Source organism: Panthera uncia, assembly GCF_023721935.1.
Source record: "Panthera uncia isolate 11264 chromosome B2 unlocalized genomic scaffold, Puncia_PCG_1.0 HiC_scaffold_25, whole genome shotgun sequence".
NCBI lineage: Eukaryota > Metazoa > Chordata > Mammalia > Carnivora > Felidae > Panthera > Panthera uncia.
This window is the reverse complement of record NW_026057581.1, coordinates 860130-880876: the sequence shown is the minus strand read 5'-3', so window position 1 is coordinate 880876 and position 20747 is coordinate 860130. Positions and strand designations below refer to the sequence as shown.

General features: G+C 36.3%; 1 protein-coding gene across 1 annotated transcript; it reads right to left on the bottom strand.

Annotated features, from left to right (window-relative positions):
- Positions 1 to 3291: 3291 nt before the first annotated feature.
- Positions 3292 to 4221, bottom strand: LOC125939347 (olfactory receptor 2B6-like). The gene has a single exon (XM_049654773.1). The coding sequence runs from the start codon at positions 4219 to 4221 to the stop codon at positions 3292 to 3294; it is 930 nt and encodes a 309-aa protein (XP_049510730.1).
- Positions 4222 to 20747: the final 16526 nt, after the last annotated feature.

Below are 20747 nucleotides of genomic sequence, written 5' to 3'. Positions count from 1 at the left end.
TGTTGCTGTCCAGTTCTCCCAGCACCATTTGTTAAAGAGACTGTCTTCTTCCATTGGATGTTCTTTCCTGCTTTGTCAAAGATGAGTTGGCCATACGTTTGTGGGTTTAGTTCTGGGGTTTCTATTCTATTCCATTGGTCTATGTGTCTGTTTTTGTGCCAATACCATGCTGTCTTGATGATTACAGCTTTGTAGTAGAGGCTAAAGTCTGGGATAACAGTTGACATAATCTAAGTCATGGAATCAAAATGTAAGTTTGGGAAAAGAATTTGCCAAAAACTATCATTAGCATATCAGTTTTCAGATCTGTTTACCAGATATTATATTAATAACAATGAATAATTCAGTAGTAACTGCATGTTAAGAAGTTAGATCCATCTAATATGTTCAAGGGAATGTCTCTGACATTAGGACATATGACAACCCTTTATCAAATCTTTTAAAAGGAATGCATCTCACAGTTTTCTCCTACAGCTGTATAAAGTTTATTTAAAATGAGATGTTTAGGAAGTGCTTTGTATACTGTCAATTATTTAAGAATTTAATGACTTTTTTGGATATGTGTCTCAAAGAGAAAAGCAAAGTACCTGGCCACTCCACAACATTCACTGACTTTATTTTTTTTAATTTATTGTTTTTATTTTTTTATTGAGTTATTATTGACAAATAACTTGTGTAAGTATAAGATGTATAATGTGTATAATGTGTTCATTTGATGTATTTATGCATTATCAAATGATTACCATCATAATGTTAGCTACTATCTCTATCATGTCACATAATTATAATTTCTTTTTTGTGGTGGAAACAATTAAGATCTAGTCTCTTGGAAGTTTTGAAGTTTATCATACAGTATTGTTGACTAAAGTTTCTATGGTGTGAATTAGATAATTTGTAGGCTGTGTAGGACTTACATATCTACTAGTTACAAGTTTGAAACCTTAAACAGCATCTGCCCAGTTCTCCCACCCCCTAGCCCCTGAAAACCAGCATTCTACTCTTATGAATTTGACTTTTCAAGATTACACATATAACTATTTGTCCTTCTTTGCCTGACATTTCACTTAGCATAATACCCTCAAGGTGTATCCATATTGTTGCAAATGGCACAATTTCCTTCTTTCTCATGGTTGAATACTCCATTCTCTCTCTCTCTCTTTCTTTCTTTCCTTCTTCCTTTCTTTCATCTATCATCTATTTATTATATCTATTGAATATATTTTTGATATATACATATGTATACACACATATACACACATATAATGCACACATATATATGTGTGTATAATATGTGTGATGTGTGCATTATATGTGTGTATATATATATATATATATCTGTATATATACAGATATATATATATATATATATATATACATACACACATATCACATTTTTAACCATTCATTTGTTGACAGACACAGATATATACAGATATATATACAGATATATATATATCTGTATATATACAGATATATATATATATATATATATATATATATATATATACACACACATATCACATTTTTAACCATTCATTTGTTGACAGACACTTAGGTTGTTTCCATATCTTGGCTGTTGTGAATAATGTCACAAAAAACATGAAAGTGCAGATATCCCTTTGAGATTCTGTTTTCATGTCCTTTAGAAATGTAACCAGAAATGAGATTTCTAGATAAAATAGTATTTGCATTTTAATTTTTTGAGGAACCTCCTTACTCTATGTTTTCCATAGTGTCAGAATGAATTTACATTCTGAAGTATAGCATACAAGGGCTCCCTTTTCTCCACATCCCACCAGCAGTTGTTATGTCTTGTGTCCTTGATGATAACCCTTTCCAACAGGTGTGTGGTGATGTCACATTATGGTTTTGATATGCATTTCCCTGATGATGAGTGATGTTGAGCATCAACATCAGAAATAAATCCACTTGAATGTGTCAAAAATTCTTTTAATGTACAGTTGGGTTTTATTTGTTCATATCTTGTTGAGAATTTTTGCATCCATATACATCAGAGATATTAGCCTGTAGTTCTCATTTTTATTGGGGCTTTTGTCTGGTTTGAGAATCAAGGTCATGCCACCCTCTTAGAATGAGTTTGTAAGTTTTCCTTCTATTTCTATTTTTTTGGAGAAGTTTCAGAAGAATAGGTATGATTTCTTCTTTAACTGTCTGGTGGAATTCTCCTGGGAAACCGTCCTACCCTGGACTCTTTGTTGTTGGCAGATTTTTTTTTATAACTGATTTTATTTCATTACTAGTTATGGCCCTGTGCAAATTTTCTATTTCCCCCTGTTTCAATTTTGGTAGTTTATATGTTTCTGCAATTTATCCATTTCTTCCAGGATGCCCCATTTGTTGACATATAATTGTTCCTATTATTCTCTTTTAATTATTTGTATTTCTGCGGTATTGGTTGTCATCTCTCCTCTTTCATTCATGATTTTATTTATGTGAGTCCTTTCTCTTTTCCTTTTGACAAGTCTGGCAAGGGATTTGTCAATAAAATATCAGAGCAGAAATATATGATATAGAAATAAAAAACCCTGTAGAACAGATCCACGAAATTGTTCCAGGTTGCAGTTCATTATTAATAGTACTTCCTTGTTCGTTCTTTCACTGAGTCAGAAGACACACACTTACGATCTTTGAAAGGAACATTAAGAAATTTATATGTATGATTTGTCCTTATTTGTATTTATTTTAAAATTTAATGATAAATACCTTAATTAAAAAATGCAACACTGCACACCTGTTTGTTAATCAGGAGTCACACTGTAGTTTTCAAGAAGCAATCATGTCTCCATAATGGAAGATGATACACGTAGGAGACTCGTGGTTGTACTAAAGTGTTGGATGCCCCACATGGAATTCATAGTGTAGCCTAGCTGTCCACTGAGACATGGGGTAATGTGGCAGAGAGTGATGAAATGCTTCTCAGGTGATGCTCTAATAGAAAGTCCACTGATGAGTAGTTGCTGTGCAGTTTTATGATTAGTTTGAACGAATGAGTTTATATTTTAATTTATATTATTACATATTTATTACTTAATAAAGTTAGTATTTCAGTATGTACCAACCACAGTGGCATTATTTTTAATGCATTTACAAACAGTGCACTTAGTGGTGCATATAGTCAGGTATCTTTGTTGCCTAACATCATTATTTTGACTATCAGAAACATATGTTCTGCAAGAAGCTCTCACATGAGATTTGCGGAAATAGGAGACAAGAATGAGTTACTAGAGAAAACCCTATAAACCTTCTGTAACTGTTAAATAATTTCAGCTGTCACTTCGACGCAAAAATGCCACTGACTAGGTTGCCTAATGCTCCCTTCACATCCTTATTCCTCAAGGTGTAGATAAAAGGGTTCAGCGCAGGGGTCACTACTCCATAGAAGAGCGCCATGAATTTGGGCTGGTCTCTTGAGATGGAGGAGGGGGGCTGAAGGTACATGCTAATGCCTGGACCATAAAACAAGAAAACTACAATGAGATGGGAGGAACATGTCCCAAAGGCCTTTTTCCTTCCCTCAGAAGACTTAATTTTAAATACGGCATGTCCAATGCAAGCATAGGAAGCAAGAATTAAGCCTAGCGGGACAGCTAACATAAAAATACACACCACAGAGAGTGTGAGCTCATTAGCAGCCTTTTCTCCACAGGCAGCCTTTATCAGAACAGGAATCTCACACAGCAAGTGGTCCAATTTATTGAGTCCACACAGTGGTAACTGCAAGGTAGCAGTGGCCTCTGAGACAGCATACGTGATTCCAGTCAACCACACAGTGGATGCCAGCAGGATACAGATGCGTGGGTTCATGATGAGGGTGTAGTGTAGAGGCTTGCAGATAGCCAGGTAGCGATCAAAAGACATAATAGCCAGAAGCAGACATTCTGTGCCCCCCATTATGTGGAAGAAATAAAGCTGAGCTGCACACCCCACATAGCTGATCGTCTTCTTGGTGCTTCCCAGGTTAAACAGCATCTGAGGGACGATGCTTGTGGTGTAGCACATGTCCAGGAAGGAGAGGTTGGTGAGGAAGAAATACATGGGGCTGTGCAGACGGGCATCTAACCTGGACACCAGAATGATGGCTGTGTTTCCTACCATGGCCATGGGGTATGTTATAAGAAGAATAGCAAATAGAGGAAGCTCCAGCCAAGGACGATCTGCAAAGCCTAGTAGAACAAACTCTTTAGGATGGCTGTTATTCATTGTGCTGCCATCTTCACCTGATTTTACCTACAGCAGAGAAGTGGCAGAAAAGGTTGGAAGCGTTACGAGAACTGCATCCACCATCCACTCACAGAAGATGGGTCATAGTCGCTTGTGAGGGAAGCAATAAACAGGATCTGGCACCAGTGACTTACTTTCCCTCACTACAGAATAGAGGTGATGTCTTTAGACAAGTAACCTGACCATTCTGAAACTGAATGTAGAACAAGGATGACGATAACTATCCCCTTGTGTTACAGGGAGAGTTAAAAGCAAAGTGGGAGCATCTTGTATTTGGGAAACTCCAAATCAGGTTTTTCACACTTGGCTTGCTTGCATAAAAATCATCGGAGGGGGTCGTTAAAATGTAGTTCATTGGTTTCTGTCACTGAGTGTCTGATAGAGTGGATGTGGCATGGACCTAGAAGACACCAATGCAAGGGATTACTGAAATGTTATGAGCGGTGAAGGTCTTGAGGTCACTGATGCCCAAGAAGGAGAAGAAATGCCAGAGCACTAATACTCACCATGACAGTCTTGTTCACACTCAACCAGTGTTGAATAGTTATATCATCCCTATGGGGAGTAGGAAGGTAGGTTTTAAACAAGTCTATCTTAGTATTTTGGAAATAAGTAATAAGAAATGTCAGCTTCCTGAAGTATGCACTGAGAGAGATGAGCTATGACATCTGTTTCCCATGCTAAAGAATTAATTTTCGGATGTATATTTTCTTGCATAAGTACTTCATTAAAACTGAGCACTTGTTTTTTAATTAAATTTTAGTTTATTTATCTAGTAGTTATTTCCTTTATCAAGTGGGCTTATCATTCTGTTTTTATATGAAACTGGATGGTTGTTAGTGATCCACTTGATTTCATGTAGCTACCAATCCAACTTTTAACTCAGAGAACTGGTTTCAAGAGGAAAGTCTATATTCCAATTCAGTCAGGACCAGAGGCTTGCCTATATCCCCAAATTATTTTACATATTCCTTTCCTTTTAAGATAAGAGGCACATTGTAACAGCAAAATTATATAGCTGAGTAAAGCAGTATTTTGGAAAGATTAACTGGGTAATAAATTATTTTATTTATAATATTCTTTCCTTTGGTGGTAAACTGTTCCACAGTATCTAGAATCTTCTGTAGGATAAGATAGATCATGATTATGGTTATGAGGTATTCCACTGACAAATTCTAGGTTACCTCACCAGTGAGTTAGTGGTTTAAGGGTAACATCACCTTGTATGGTCACAAAGTACAGTTTTCACATTCCGTATTTCATTAAATCCTCTAAGCCATCCTGTGGGTGTCTCACAAAGCTCACAGCTTGAGAGCTTGTTTGGAGATACCAGCAGGGAGCACAGCTACTCATACACCCTTAACAGAAGAATGGTCCTCCTCTATGAGGGGGAAGACCATCCTCTTTGACCCAGCATACAACTCCGGGAGGGATGCACATGGAGAGGAATGGAGGAGGGGACACCTGCCCACCCAGCCAGATCAGTTTAATCAAACCCTGGCGATAGATGGGGTGACAGATGTTGCAGCCAGGACTCCCTGAACTTGTGGTGAGGAGCATCGAGTGTTGTAACGAAGTGATGAATCACTATATTGCACACCTGAAACAAATATCTCACCCTATGTTAACTATACTGGAATTTAAATAAAAACTTAAAAAACAAATCATTGCTAAGATGTGAATGTTGTCCTTTGATTACAAACTATTCCTAGATTAGAAGTGGACAGATAACCATTAAATGATAATAATTCCAAGTAATCCTTAATAAGACCTGTTTACTGAAAGCTCCAGTAAGCACTTTGCATCCATTAAATCATTTAGTACTCTTTCCCAGGCCTTTTGAGAGGAAATTTTAGTATCCAGATTTTAGAAAGTTGTTAATCATTCATTTAGGATACTGTTAATCATTCAATGAAAGATTGTTGTGAATAACTAGGGAGGTTCTAAAGATTGAAAAGCAATCAATTCCTTAAATGATGTACTGAGATAATGAAACTATGATTTCAGAGATTCAATATTCCAAAGAAAGCATTGGTTGTCTAGAGATGTTTCCTGAAAGATGTTTCTCCTACACCTTATTCGACCTTGACATTTTTCAAGATGTAACATGAGTGCATTGTGTTAGGAACACATGTTGGCCTAAGTTGTTTTTCAGGTGAAAATCGTGTGTTTTATTTTTTATTTTTAATTTTTAAAAAATGTTTATTTATTTTAGAGACAGAGAGAGCACAAGCAGGGGAGGGGAAGAGAGAGCCAGAGACAGAATCTGAAGCAGCCTGCAGGCACTGGGCTGTCAGCACAGAGCCCAATGCGGGGCTCAAACCCACGAACCATAAGATCATGACCCGAACTGAAGTTAGACACTCAACCGACTGAGCCACCCAGGCACCCCGAAAATCCTATGTTTTAGATGGGATATGACATAAAATCATATGTTGCTAAAAAAAATATTCCAAAATTGTGTTCCACACACATTATTAAATAATTGTACATTAAGATCCTTATTGTCTACTAATGGCTACACCCACCTTTTAGATTTTTCTGTCATGAAATACTGTTCAATTTTTTAAGGAGTAATTTCAGGCTTGAGCCTCCGTGAATTCTTCCATAGTTAATTGTATCTAATTTTAAGGAGTCAGGTATGCTTACAACAATTTTATTAAATTCATATTATTTGGGATTTTGTTCACTTTACTCATCTCAGAAGCTAGTTTTGTTTGTGATGGTGACCAGCCCGGGGCCTCCTTTATTTCCTTAGATAATTCCCTAGGGATACTATGCAATGTTCTAATCACTGAAATTCACTCTTGATTGAAGTTTATAATTTTATCCTATATTTATAATCTTTCCATGTCATTCTCATGGTACTTAATTATTGTTAGCTCTTGGATTCATGACTTTTGGATCTTCTAACTTCCGTTGACTTTTCATCACTGTTTTACTGCATAGAGGTCTATTTATCCTTAAATAGTCACATTATGAATGCTTAAAGTCACATTAATAAACTGCCAGACTTCATTCCTTTTGACATCTCCTTTGCATATTCAATCACATTTTCATCCATTTTTGTTTTATTCATACATCATCTTCATCACACATTGTTGGTGTGAGACCCTGAGAAGGACTGATTACCAAGAGGAATCTACTTGCATTCTAGAGCCATGAAATGAGGTATTTCCAAAGTCTAGAAAACGTTTCCTGAATGAAATGCTTTCTCTTTACTTATGTATATTAGGTACTGTGATATACATACATTACCATCATCCCTAAGAATGAGCACTTTAAAACAAGTTTTTTTTTTACTCACCTTATTCTGGTAAATATCACTTGATAAAAAGGAATTTTGGAAGAATACATGTATCTCAAACTTTCAGAGAAGGACAGAGAAACACAGATGGGTATCTAAGAATTGGCTTCAGAAATGTTTGTTTTTCATTTGCAACAATGCTGCTGAAGAGAAAACACTTGGGTTAGGAAGACAGTAGTACATAAAATATGGAGACTGCATTCTGGGTGTGATATTTATAGTATGTGCTCCAGACTCTTGGGCATTGTTTTCAAACAGGCCATATGTGTTTATCCCAGATGAGCTAACAGAGAAAGTTCCTTGGGAGGGGTCGCCATGGAAATGCTTCTTATTATGGTTAATTACTTACTGAACTGAGGGTGGTAACAAGTCCTGTCTGTTATTAGGTTTGTTTTGAAATAAACTAATTTAATTTCCCAACATAAACACTAATTTTAAATAGGATACAATTGGAATAAAGCAAGTTTGAAGAAATGATTCTGGGGGATTTAAATGTCAGTTTCTTTAGGACCTATGTTCATTTATAGATTATCCCTCATAGATTTTTTTAATATACAAGAATTTGTCCACGTTTTTATTTAAATTCCAGTTAGTTAACATACAGTGTAATATTGGTTTCAGGTTTCAGGTAGAACTTTGTGAATCATCACTGACATACAATACCCAACGCTCATCACAAGTGCCCTCTTTAATGCTCATCACCTATTTCACCCATCCCTTACCGACCTCCCTTCTAATAATCATCTGTTTGTTCTCTATACTTAAGAGTCTGGTTCCTAGTTTGCCTCTCTCACTGCCACCATGTTCATTTGTTTTCTTTCTTACTCCAAAATATGACAAATTATATTCTTTTCTGACTGCCTTATTTAGCTTATAAAAACACATTCTAGCTCTATCCATATCATTGCAAATGGCAAGATTTCATTCTTTTTGTTCTTTTTTTATTTTTAAAAATTAACATCCAAATTAGTTAGCATATAGTGAAACAATGATTTCAGGAATAGATTCCTTAACGCCCCTTACCCATTTAGCCCATCTGCCCTCCCAAACCCCTCCAGTAACCATCAGTTTGCTCTCCATGTTTATGAGTCTCTTCCATTTTGTCCCCCTCCCTGTTTTCATATCATTTTTTGTTTCCCTTTTCTTATGTTCATCTGTTTTGTCTCTTAAAGTCCTCATATCAGTGAAGTCATATGATTTTTGTCTTTCTCTGACTAATTTCACTTAGCATAACACCCTCCAGTTCCATCCATGTGGTTGCCAATGGCAAGATTTCATTCTTTTTGATTGTGGAGTAATACTCCATTGTATATATACACCACATTTTCTTTGTCCATTCATCCATCGATGGAGATTTGGGCTATTTCCATACTTTGGCTATTGTTGCACTATTGTTATAGTGCTGCTATAAACATGAGGGTGCATGTGTCACTTCAAAACAGCACACCTGTATCCCATGGATAAATGCCTAGTAGTGCAATTGCTGGCTCGTAGGGTAGTTCTATTTTTAGTTTTTTTGAAGAACCTCCATACTGTTTTCCAGAGTGGCTGCACCGGCTTGCATAGCTACCAACAATGCAAAAGAGATCCTCATTCTCCACATCCTTGCCAACATCCGTTGTTGCCTGAGTTGTTAACGTTAGCCATTCTGACAGGTGTAAGGTGGTATCTCATTGTGGTTTTGATTTGCATTTCCCTGATGATGAGTGAAGTTAAGCAGTTTTTTCATGTGGCAGTTGGCCATCTGGATGTCTTCCTTGGAGAAGTGTCTATTCATGTCTTTTGCACATTTCTTCCCTGGATTATTTGTTTTTTGGTGTTGAGTGAGAAGTTCCTTATAGATTTTGGATACAAACCCTTTATCTGATATGTCGTTTGCAAATATCTTCTCCCATTCTGTTGGTTGCCTTTTAGTTTTGATGATTATTTCCTTTGCTGTGCAGAAGCTTTTTATTTTCATGAGGTCCCAGTAGTTCATTTTTGCTTTTGTTTCCCTTGTCTCTAGAGACGTGTTGAGTAAGAAATTGCTGTGGGCAAGATCAAAGAGGTTTTTGCCTGATTTCTCCTCAAGGATTTTGATGGCTTCCTGTGTTACATTAAGGTCTTTCATCCATTTTGAATTTATTTTTGTGTATGGTGTAAGAAAGTGGCCCAGGTTCATTCTTCTGCATGTCGCTGTCCAATTTTCCAGCACCACTTGCTGAAGAGACTGTCTTTATTCCATTGGATATTCTTTCCTGCTTTGTCAAAGATTAGTTGGCCATACCTTTGTAGGGCCATTTCTGGGTTCTCTATTCCATTCCATTGATCTGAGTGTCTGTTCTTGTGCCAGTATCATACTGTCTTGATGATTACAGCTTTGTAGTATAGCTTGTAGCCTGGGATTGTGATGTCTCCTGCTTTGGTTTTCTTTTTCAAGATTTCTTTGGCTATTTGGGGTCTTTTCTGTTTCCATACAAATTTTAGGATTATTTGTTCTAGCTATGTGAAAAATGCTGGTGTTACTTTGATAGGGATTGCATTGAATATGTAGATTGCTTTGGGTAGTATCAACATTTTAACAATATTTTTTCTTCCTATCCAGGAGCATGGAATCTTTTTCCATTTTTTTGTGTCTTCTTCAATTTCTTTCATAAACTTTCTATAGTTTTCAGTGTATAGATTTTTCACCGCTTTGGTTAGATTTATTCCTAGGCATTTTATGGTTTTTGGTACAATTATATATGGGATCGATTCCTTGACTTCTCTTTCTGTTGCTTCATTGTTGGTGTATAGGAATGCACCTGATTTCTGTGCATTCATTTTATATCCTGCAACTTTGATGAATTCATGAATCAATTCTAGCAGTTTTTTGTGGAATCTTTAGGGTTTTCCATATAGAATATCATGTCATCTGTGAATAGTGAAAGTTCGACCTCCTACTGTCTTATTTGGATGCCTTTTCTTTGCATTGTCTGATTGCAGAGGCAAAGACTTCCAATACTATGTTGAATAACAGTGGTGACAGTGGACATCCCTGTCTTGTTCCTGACCTTAGGGGGAATGCTCTCAGTTTTTCTCCATTGAGGATATTAGCATTGGGTCATTCATATATGGCTTTTAGGGTCTCAATGCATGCTCCTTCTATCCCTACTTTCTTGAGGGTTTTTATCAATAAACGATATTGTATTTTGTCAAAACCTTTCTCTGCATCTGTTGAGAGGATCATATGGTTCTTGTCCTTTTCTTTTATTGATGTGATGAATCACGTTAATTATTCTGTGGATATTGAACCAGCCCTGCATCCCAGGAATAAATCCCGCTTGGTCGTGGTGGATAATTTTTTTAATGTATTGTTGGATCCAGTTGGCTAAAATCTTGTTGAGGTTATTGCATTCATGTTCATCAGGGAAATTGGTCTATAGTTCTCCTTTTTAGGGGGGTCTCTCTCTGGTTTTGGAATCAAGGTAATGCTGGCTTCATAGAAAGAGTTTGGAAGATTTCTATCCATTTCTATTTTTTGGAACAGTTTCAAGAGAATAGGTGTTAACTCTTCCTTAAATGTTTGGTAGAATTCCTGTGGAAAGCCATCTGACCCTGGACTCTTGTTTTTTTGCAGAGTTTTGATTATTAATTCGATTTCCTTACTGATTATGGGTCTGTTCAAATTTTCTATTTCTTCCTGTTTCAGTTTTGGTAGTGTATATGTTTCTAGGAATTTGTCTATTTCTTCCAGATTACCTATTTTATTGGCATATAATTGTTCATTATATTCTCTTATTATTGTTTTTATTTCTGTTTTGTTGGTTGTGATCTCTCCTCTTTCATTCTTGATTTTATTTATTTTGCTCCTTTCCTTTTTCTTTTTGATCAAACTGGCTAGTGGCTTATCAATTTTGTTAATTCTTTCAAAGAACCAGCTTTTGGTTTCATTGATCTGTTCTACTGTTGTTGTTTTTTTTTTCTTTTTTTCTTTTTGGTTTTGATAGCATTAATTTTGTCTCTAATCTTTATTATTTCCTGTCTTCTGCTTGTTTTGGGTTTTATTTGCTGTTCTTTTTCCAGCTCCTTAAGGCGTAAGGTTAGGTTGTGTATCTGAGATCTCTCTTCCTTCTTAGGAAGACCTGGATTGCTATATGCTTTCCTCTTATGACCGCCTTTGCTGCGTCCCAGAGGTTTTGGGTTGTGGTGTTATCATTTTCATTGACTTCCATATACTTTTTAATTTCCTCTTTAACTGCTTGGTTAGCCCATTCCTTCTTTAGTAGGATGTTTTTCAGTCTCCAAGTATTTGTTACCTTTCCGATTTTTTTTTCTTTTGGTTGATTTCGAGTTTCATAGCATTGTGGTCTGAAAACATGCATGGTATGATCTCTATCTTTTTGTACTTAATTAGGGCTGATTTGTGTCCCAGTATATGGTCTATTCTGGAGAACGTTCCATGTGCACTGGAGAAGAATGTATATTTCGCTGCTTTAGGATGCAATGGTCTGAATATATCTGTGAAGTCTATCTGGTCCATTGTGTTATTCAAAGCCATTGTTTCCTTGTTGATTTTTTGATTAGATGATCTTTCCATTGCTGTCAGTGGGGTGTTGAAGTCTCCTACTATTATGGTATTACTATTGATGAGTTTCTTTATATTTGTGATTGATTTATATATTTGGCTTTTTTACATTTGGTGTATAAATGTTTACAATTGTTAGGTCTTCTTGGTGGATAGACCCCTTGATTATAATATAATGCCTCTGCATCTCTTGATACAGTCTTTATTTTAAAGTCTAGATTGTCTGATATAAGTATGGCTACTCCAGCTTTCTTTTGTTGACCAATAGCATGATAGATGGTTCTCCATACCCTTACTTTCAATGTTAGGGACTTTTTTCCCTTGCTGCTTTCATGATTCTCTCCTTGCCTGAGTATTTTGTGTATTTGACTATGATATGCCTTGTTGATGGTCTGTTTTTGTCGAATCTAATGGGGGTCCTCTGTGCTTCCTGGATTTTGGTGTCTGTGTCTTCCCCCAGGTTAGGAAAGTTTTCTGCTATGATTTGTTCACATAACCCTTCTACCCCTATTTCTCTCTCTTCCTCTTCTGGGACCCCTATGATTCTGATGTTGTTCCTTTTTAATGAGTCACTGATCTCTATAATTCTTAAATCGTGCTCTTTTGCCTTAATCTCCCTTTTTCCCGGCTTCATTATTCTCTGTAAGTTTGTCTTCTATATCGCTGATTCTGTTTTACTTCATCCATCCTTGCCACCACTGCATCTATCCGTGATGGAAGTTCAGTTATAGCATTTTTCATTTTATTCAGGCTATTTTTTACTTCTTTTATCTCTGCAGAAAGGGATTCTAATCTATTTTCGACTCCAGCTGGTATTCTTATTATCGTGATTCTAAATTCTGGTTCAGAAATCTTGCTTGTATCTGTGTTGCTTAAATCCCTGGCTGTCGTTTCTTTGTGCTCTTTCTTTTCAGGTGAATTCCTTCGTTTTGTCATTTTGAAGGGAGAAAAGGAATTAATGAGGTAGAAAAGTTGAAATTAAAAAAAATATTAAAATTAAAAAAGTAAACACACACACACAAGTCGAATAAATGATGCTAGATCCTAGGTGTGTTTTGGTCTGGGTGTTGAAAGTGGTTTGACAGATTAGAGGGAAAAAATGGGGTGGGGTAAAGAATAAAAAAGGAAACACAAATTGTTTTGAGAATTTGAAAAAATGAATACACCGAAGTAGACTAAAATGAGATGATGGAGATAAAATAGAATTTGAAAAAATATATACAAAAGTAAAGAACATAGTAGAAAAAAAATTAAAGAAAAATATTTTTAATAAAAAGTAAAAATAAATATGATTTTTTTCTTTTTATCTATTTAAGAAAAAAGAAATGAAAAAGAGAAAAAAGGTAAAAAAAGAAAGAAGAAAAGAAAAAAAGGAATCGTTTTAAAATTTGAAAAAGGGAACACATTGTAGTAGACTAAAATAAAATGATGGAAGTAAAATAGAATTTGAAAAAATTTACACAAAAGCAAAAAATATAGTAACAAAATTAAATAAAATATTTTAATAGAAATTGAATGTAAAAATGAAGTTTTTCTCTTTCTACATTGAAGAAAAAGAAAAGAAATGAAAAAGAGAAAACAAGAAAAAGAAAAAAGGAAATTGAAAATTTGATAAGTTGAATACACTGAAGTAGACAAAAATAAAATGATGGAGGTAAGGTAGAATTTGAAAAAAATACACAAAAGTAAAAAAAATATAGTAATAAAAATTAAAGAAAAATATTTCAATAAAAATTGAAAATAAAAACGAATTTTATCTCTTTATTCAAGAAAAAGAATTGCAAAAGAGAAAAAAGAAAAAGAAAGAAAGAAAATTTAATAGATGAACCTGATAAAAGATGAAGTAGTACTGAAATTGCTTTGTTTTCCCCTAGAAATCAGTCTATGTAGCTCTGTATAGTCCATAAATTAACCCGGCGGTGAGACTTGTATTCTTGAAGAGCGAAGTTGGCCCAGTTGGTTGGGGCTCGGTGTAACAGTTCTGCTCTCCAGTAGATGGCGCTGCTAGCCTAATGGGGTTGATTGTTGCAGTGCTAGTAGGTGCGTATGCACATGCGCGGGAATGGTGAAAATGACGCCACCCAGCCCCCAGTCTGTTCTCCCGAATCAGCAACCTCGCATCCTTCCTCTGTCTTCAGCTTTTGTCCACTCACCGCTTTTTCACTCTCCATGACCGGGCTCCAGGCAGTACTTCTCTCCCAAGTTTTGATCAGATGCAGCTGTTTTCTCCAGCCCCTTATTCCCGAAGGACTGCAGCTTTGATCCTTCCCGCCCCTCTGTGGGAGGGTCTCACCAAGCAATGGCCAAATGCCGGCCGCACCCAAGAACGCTTGCCAGACCCTGCTGTTGCCGGTGCCCTGAGACTGCGTCCAGGTGCCAGCCCGCCCCAGAAAAAGTTCATGAGATAGTGTAGCAGCAGTGTTTCAGGGATTATGGAAAATTACAACACACATCTGGCACCAGGCTTCACCCTTAAGGACCTTGTTCCAGCACCAACGAATGTGGCCATTTTCTGGGGGCTGCTGGGACCAGGTGGCTTCAACAGTCTCTACCAAATGTCCTTCCAGCAGTGGAACCACTTTTCCCCATGTGGCCTGAGAACCGCCCCGGACCCCACTCTGTTCCTGGGGATTTGCCTTTCCCACGAGAGCACTGCCAGGTATGGAGCTGCAGAGTTGCAGCCTTTGCACTCCCCTTGTTTACAGTCTTAATGGAATTTAAACCCTCTCCTTTTTCCTTTCTCCTTTCTCCCTTTTTAGTTTAGTCCCTGCAGCTGTTTCCAATTTTCCACTTTCTCTCCAGCTGCTTTTGGGGAGGGGTGCTTTTCCCACATTCACCCCTTCTCCCCAGTCTCCATCCTCTGTCCCCCCACAAAGTAGTTCCCTACCTTCCATGGCTTCTTGCTCCCCAAATTCACCTCTCCGCACCATTTACGTGCTGAATTCTGTGCTTCAGGTTGTGCAGATCGTTGTGTTAATCCTCCAATCAGTTTTCTAGGTGTGCAGGATGGGTTAGTGTTGTTCTGGCTGTACTTCATGGATGCGAGACACACAAAAAACTTCCATGCTGTTCTGCCATCTTGGCTCTTTCTCTCCAGATTTCATTCTTTTTGGTAGTAGAGTAACATTCCGTTGTGTATGTGTGTGTATATATACCATTACACACTATGTATTTATATATATACACACACACACACAACCACATTTTCTTTATCCATTCATCAGTTGATGGGCATGTTGGATGCTTCCATTGTTTGCCTACTGTTGATAATGTTGCTATAAACTTTGGGGTGCATGTATTCCTTTGAATTAGTGTTCTTGTATTCATGGTTAAATAGTAGTGGAATTGCTGTATCATTTTATTGATATTTTATTTTATTGAATTATTTTATTTTTAACTTTTTGAGGAACGTCCCTACTATTTTACAGAGTGGCCGCCCCAGTTTGCATTCCCACCAATAGTGTAAGAGGGCTCCCCTTTCTCTGCATCCTCGCCAACACTTGTTATTCCTTATGTTTTTAATTTTAGGTATTTGGAACGGTTTGAGGGGGTATCTCATTAGAGTTTTCTTTTTGTTTTATTTATTTGTTTTTAAAATTTATCTTATTTCAATTTCAGTTAGTTAACATTAAGTGCAATATTGGATTCAGGAGTAGAATTCAGTGATTAATCACTTACATACCAACACCCAGTACTCATCACAAGCATCCTCTTTAATACTCATCACCCATCTAGCCCATCCCCCACCCACCTCCCTCCATCAACCTTCAGTTTCCTCTCCATTATTAAGAGTCTCCTGTAGTTTGTTTCACTCTCTTCTCTCTCCCCACCGCCTGACTTCCCATATGTTCATCTGTTTTGTTTCCTGAATTCTACAATGGGTGAAATCATATGGTATTTTTCTTTCTCTGACTTATTTTGTTTAGTGTAATACATCTAACTCCTTCAATATCATTGTAAATGTCAAGATTTCATTCTTTTTGATGGCTGAGTAATATTCCATTATATACATAAATAGTCTCTTCTTTATCCATTCATCAGTCGATGGACATTAGGGCTCTCTCTAGTTTGGTTATTTTTGATAGCACTGCTATAAACATGAGACTGCATGTGCCCCTTCAAATCTGTATTTTTTATCCTTTGGGTAAATACTTACTAGTGCAAGTGTTGGATTGTGAGGTAGTTGTATTCTTAGACTTTTGAGGAACCTCCTTACTTTTTTCCAGAGTGTCTGCATCAGTTTGCATTCCTACCGACAGTGCAAAAGTGTTGCCCTTTCTCTGCACCCTCGCCAGCATCTGCTGTTTCCTGAGTTGTTGGTTTTAGACATTCTGCAGGTGTGAGGTGGTATCTCATCGTGGTTTTGGTTTGTGTTTCCCTGATAATGAGTGATGTTGAGCATCTTTTTATGTGTCTTTTAGCCATCTGGGTGTCTTCTTTAGAAAGGTGTCTCTTCATGTCTTCTGCCCATTTCTTCACTGGAATATTTGTTTTTTTTTTTTTGGTGTTGAGTTTGATAAGTTCTTTATAGATTTTGGATAGTAACCGTTTATTAGATATGTCATTTGCAAATATCTTCTCCCATTCCATAGGCTGCCTTTTGTTTTGTTGATTGTTTCCTTCTATGTGCAGAGGCTTTTTATTTTGATGAGGTCTCAGTAGTTCATTGTTGCTTTTGTTTCCCTTGCTTCTGGAGAAATGTCTAGTAAGAAGTTGCTGAGGCTGAGGTCAAAGAGGTTGCTGCTGATGTTCTTTTCTAGGATTTTGATGGTTTCCTGTCACATTTAGGTTTTTCATCCATTTTGAAGTTATTTTTGTGTATGGTGTAAGAAAGTGGTCCAGGTTCATTCTTGTGCACAATGCTCTCCAGGTTTTCCAACACCATTTGTTAAAGAGACTGTTTTTCCAGTGGATATTCTTTCCTGCTCTGTCAAATATTAGTTGGCCATACAGTTTTGGGTCAATTTCTGGGTTCTTTATTCTATTCCATTGATCTATATGTCTGTTTTTGTGCCAGTACCATACTGTCTTAATGATTACAGCTTTGTAATACAGCTTAAAGTCCGGGATTGTGATGTCTCTAGTTTTGTTTTTTTTTTTTCTTTTTCAGCATTTCCTTGGCTATTTGGGGTCTTTTCTGGATCCATACAAATTTATAATTGTTTGTTCTAGCTCTGTGAAGACTACTAGTGTTATATTGACAAAGATTGCATTGAATGTGTAGATTGCTTTGCGTAGTATAGAAATTTTAACAATATTTGTTATTCTAAATAATTAGCATTGGATGTTTTTCCATTATTTTGTGTCTCCTTTAATTTCTTTCATAAGTGGCCTATGGTTTTCAGTGTACAGATCTTTTACCTCTTTGGTTACTTTCTTCATAGGTATCTTATGGTTCTTTGTGCATTGTAAATGGAATTGATTCCTTGATCTCTCTTTCTGCTGCTTCATTATTGATGTATAGAAATGCAACCAATTTCTGTACTTTGATTTTATATCCCATCACTTTGCTGAATTTCTGTTCTAGCAGTTTTTTGGTGGAGTCTTTCGGGTTTTCCATGTAGAGTATTATGTCATCTGCAAAGAGTGAAAGTTTGACTTCTTCCTTGACAACTTGTATAGTTTTTTATTTCTTTTTGTTGTCTGATTTCTGAGGCTAGGACTTCCAGTGCTAGGTATAACAACAGTGGTGAGAATGGGCAGCCTTGTGTTCCAAGGACAACCTTGTGTTCCTGAAAGCTTTCAGTTTCCCTCCACTGAGAATGATATTAGTGGTGAGTCTTTTGTATATGCCTTAATGATGTTGAGGTGTGTTTCTTCTATACCTACTTTCTTGAGGTTTTTTTTTTTTTTAATCAAGAAGGGATGCTGTTTTGTCAAATGCTTTTTCTGCACATATTGAGAGGATCAGGTGGTTCTTGTTCTGATGTGATGTATCACGTTGATTAATTTGTGAATACTCAACCACCCCTGCAGCCCAGTAATAAATATCACTTGATCATGGTGAATAAGTCTTTTAATGTACTTTTGTATTCGATTTGCTAGTATCTTGTTGAGGATATTCGCATCTGTGTTCATCAGGGAAATTGGTCTGTAATTCTCCTTTTTGGTGGGGTCTTTGTCTGGTTTTGGAATCAAAGTCATGGTGGCCTTGTAGATTCAGTTTATAAATTTTCCTTTAATTTCTATTTTTGGAACAGCTTCAAAATAATTGGTATTACATCTTATTTAAGTGTTTGGTTGAATTCCTCTGGGAAGTCATTGGGCCCTGAACTGTTGTTTTTTGTTTTTATGTTTTTTTTTCTAGGAGTATTTTAGCTAACAATTCAATTTCTTTAACGATTATGGGTCTATTCAAATTTTTCATTTCTTTCTCTTTCAATTTTGGTAACTTGTATGTTTCTAGGAATTTAACCATTTCTTCCAGATTGCCCAATTCTTTGACATATAATTGCTCATACTATTCTGTTATTATTGTTTGTATTTCAGTGGTGTTCATTGTGATCTCTCCTCTTTCATTTGTGATTTTATTTTTTGGGGTCCTTTCCCTTTTCTTTTTGATAAATCTGGCTAGGCGTTTATCAATTTTGTTAATTCTTTCAAAGAACCAAGTCCTAGTTTTGTTGCTCTGTCTACTGATTTTTTTCTTTTGATATCTCTACCATTGATTTATATATCATTGATTTCTAATCTTTATTATATCCCTTCTTCTGCTGGTTTTGGCTTCCATGTGCTATTCTTTTTCCATCTCCGTTAGGTGTAAGGTTAAGTCATGTATTTGAGACATTTCTTCCTTCTTTAGGAAAGCCTGGATTGTTATACACTTCCTCTTGTGACTATATTTGCTGCATACCAGAGTGTTTGGACTGTCATGTTTTCATTTTCATTGGCTTCCGTGTACTTTTTATTTCCTCTTTCATTTCTTGGTTAACCCAGTAATTCTTTAGCAAGATGTCCTTTAAGCATCACATATTAGTGGTCTTTCCAGTTTTTTCTTGTGGTTTCAAATTTCATAGCATTGTGGTCCAAATAATATTCAGGGTAGGATCTTGATATTTTTGTGCTTGTTGAGGGCTGATTTGTGTCACAGTATTTGATCTATTGTGGAGAATGTTCCACATACACTTGAGAAGAATGTGTATTCTGCTGCATTAGGGTGAAATGCTCTGAATATATCAGTTAAATCCATATGGTCCAGTGTGTCATTCAAAGGCATTGTTTCTTTGTTGATTTTCTGTTTAGATTATCTGTTCATTGTTGTAAGTGGGGTGTTGAAGTCTCCTACTATTAAGGCTTTGTTGTCAATGATTTTATTTATGTTTGTGATTAATTGATCTGTATATTTGACTTCTTTCATGTTGGGGGCATAAATATTTATAATTGTTAAATCTTCATATATAGACCCCTTATTTATAATGCCCTTCATCTCTTATTACAGTCTTTGTTTTAAAATCTAGTTTGTCTGATAAGTATGACCACTATGACTTTCTTTTGGCATTCATTAGCATGATAGATGGTTTTCCATCCCCTTACTTTCAATCTACTGGTGTCATTAGGTCTAAAATGAGTCTCTTGAAGACAGCATATAGATGGATCTTGGTTTTTTTTTTCCCATCCTTTCTTATACCTTATGTCTTTTGATTGGAGCATTTAGCCCACTTTTATTCAGAGTGATTATTGAAAGATATGAATTTAGTTCCATTGTGTTGCCTGTAGAGTTGGTGTATCTGGTGATGTTCTCTGGTGCTTTCTAATCTTTGTTGTTTTTGGTCTTTTTAATTTTTTGTTTTGTTTTGTTTCTATTCAGAGTTCCCCTTACAATTTCTTGCAGGGCTGGTTTAGTGGTCATGAACTCTTTTAGTTTTTGCTTGCCTGGGAAAGTCTTTATCTCTCTTTCTAATCTGAATGACATCCTTGCTGGGTAAAAAAATCTTGGCTGCATATTTTCCCAATGCAGCGCCTTGAATATATCCTGACACTCCTTTCTGGCCTGCCATGTTTCTGTGGATAGGCCTACTGCAAATCTGATCTGTCTTCCCTTGTAGGTGAGGAAACTTTTCTCCCCTACTACTTTCTTGATTCTTTCCTTGTCTGTGTATTTTGTGAATTGACTCTGATATACCTTGGTGATGGTTTATTTTTGTTGAATCTAATGGGAGTCCTCTATGCTTCCTGGATTTTGATATCTGTGTCCTTCCACAGATTAAGAATGTTTCCTTCTATAATTTACTCACATAAACCTTGTGCTTCTTTTCTCTCTCTTCATCTTCTGGTACTCCTATAATTCAGATGTTATTCCTTTTTAGTAAGTCACAGAGTTCTCTAAGTCTTGTATTGGGATGTTTTGCCTTTGTTTACCTCTTTTTTTCTGCTTCATTATGATCCATAATTGTATCTTCTATATTACTGATTTCCTGCTCTGATTTGTTCGCCCTTGCCGTCATGGTATCCATTTGAGATTGCCTCTCAGATATAGTGTTTTAAATTTTGGCCTGACTAGATTTTAGTTCTTCTATCTCTGCAGAAAGGGATTCTCTGGTATCTTGTATGTTTTTTTCAAACCTAGCTAGTATTCCTATAATCATGGATTAAATTCTAGTTTAGATATCTTACTTATATCTGTGTTAATTAAATCCTTAGCCATCATTTATT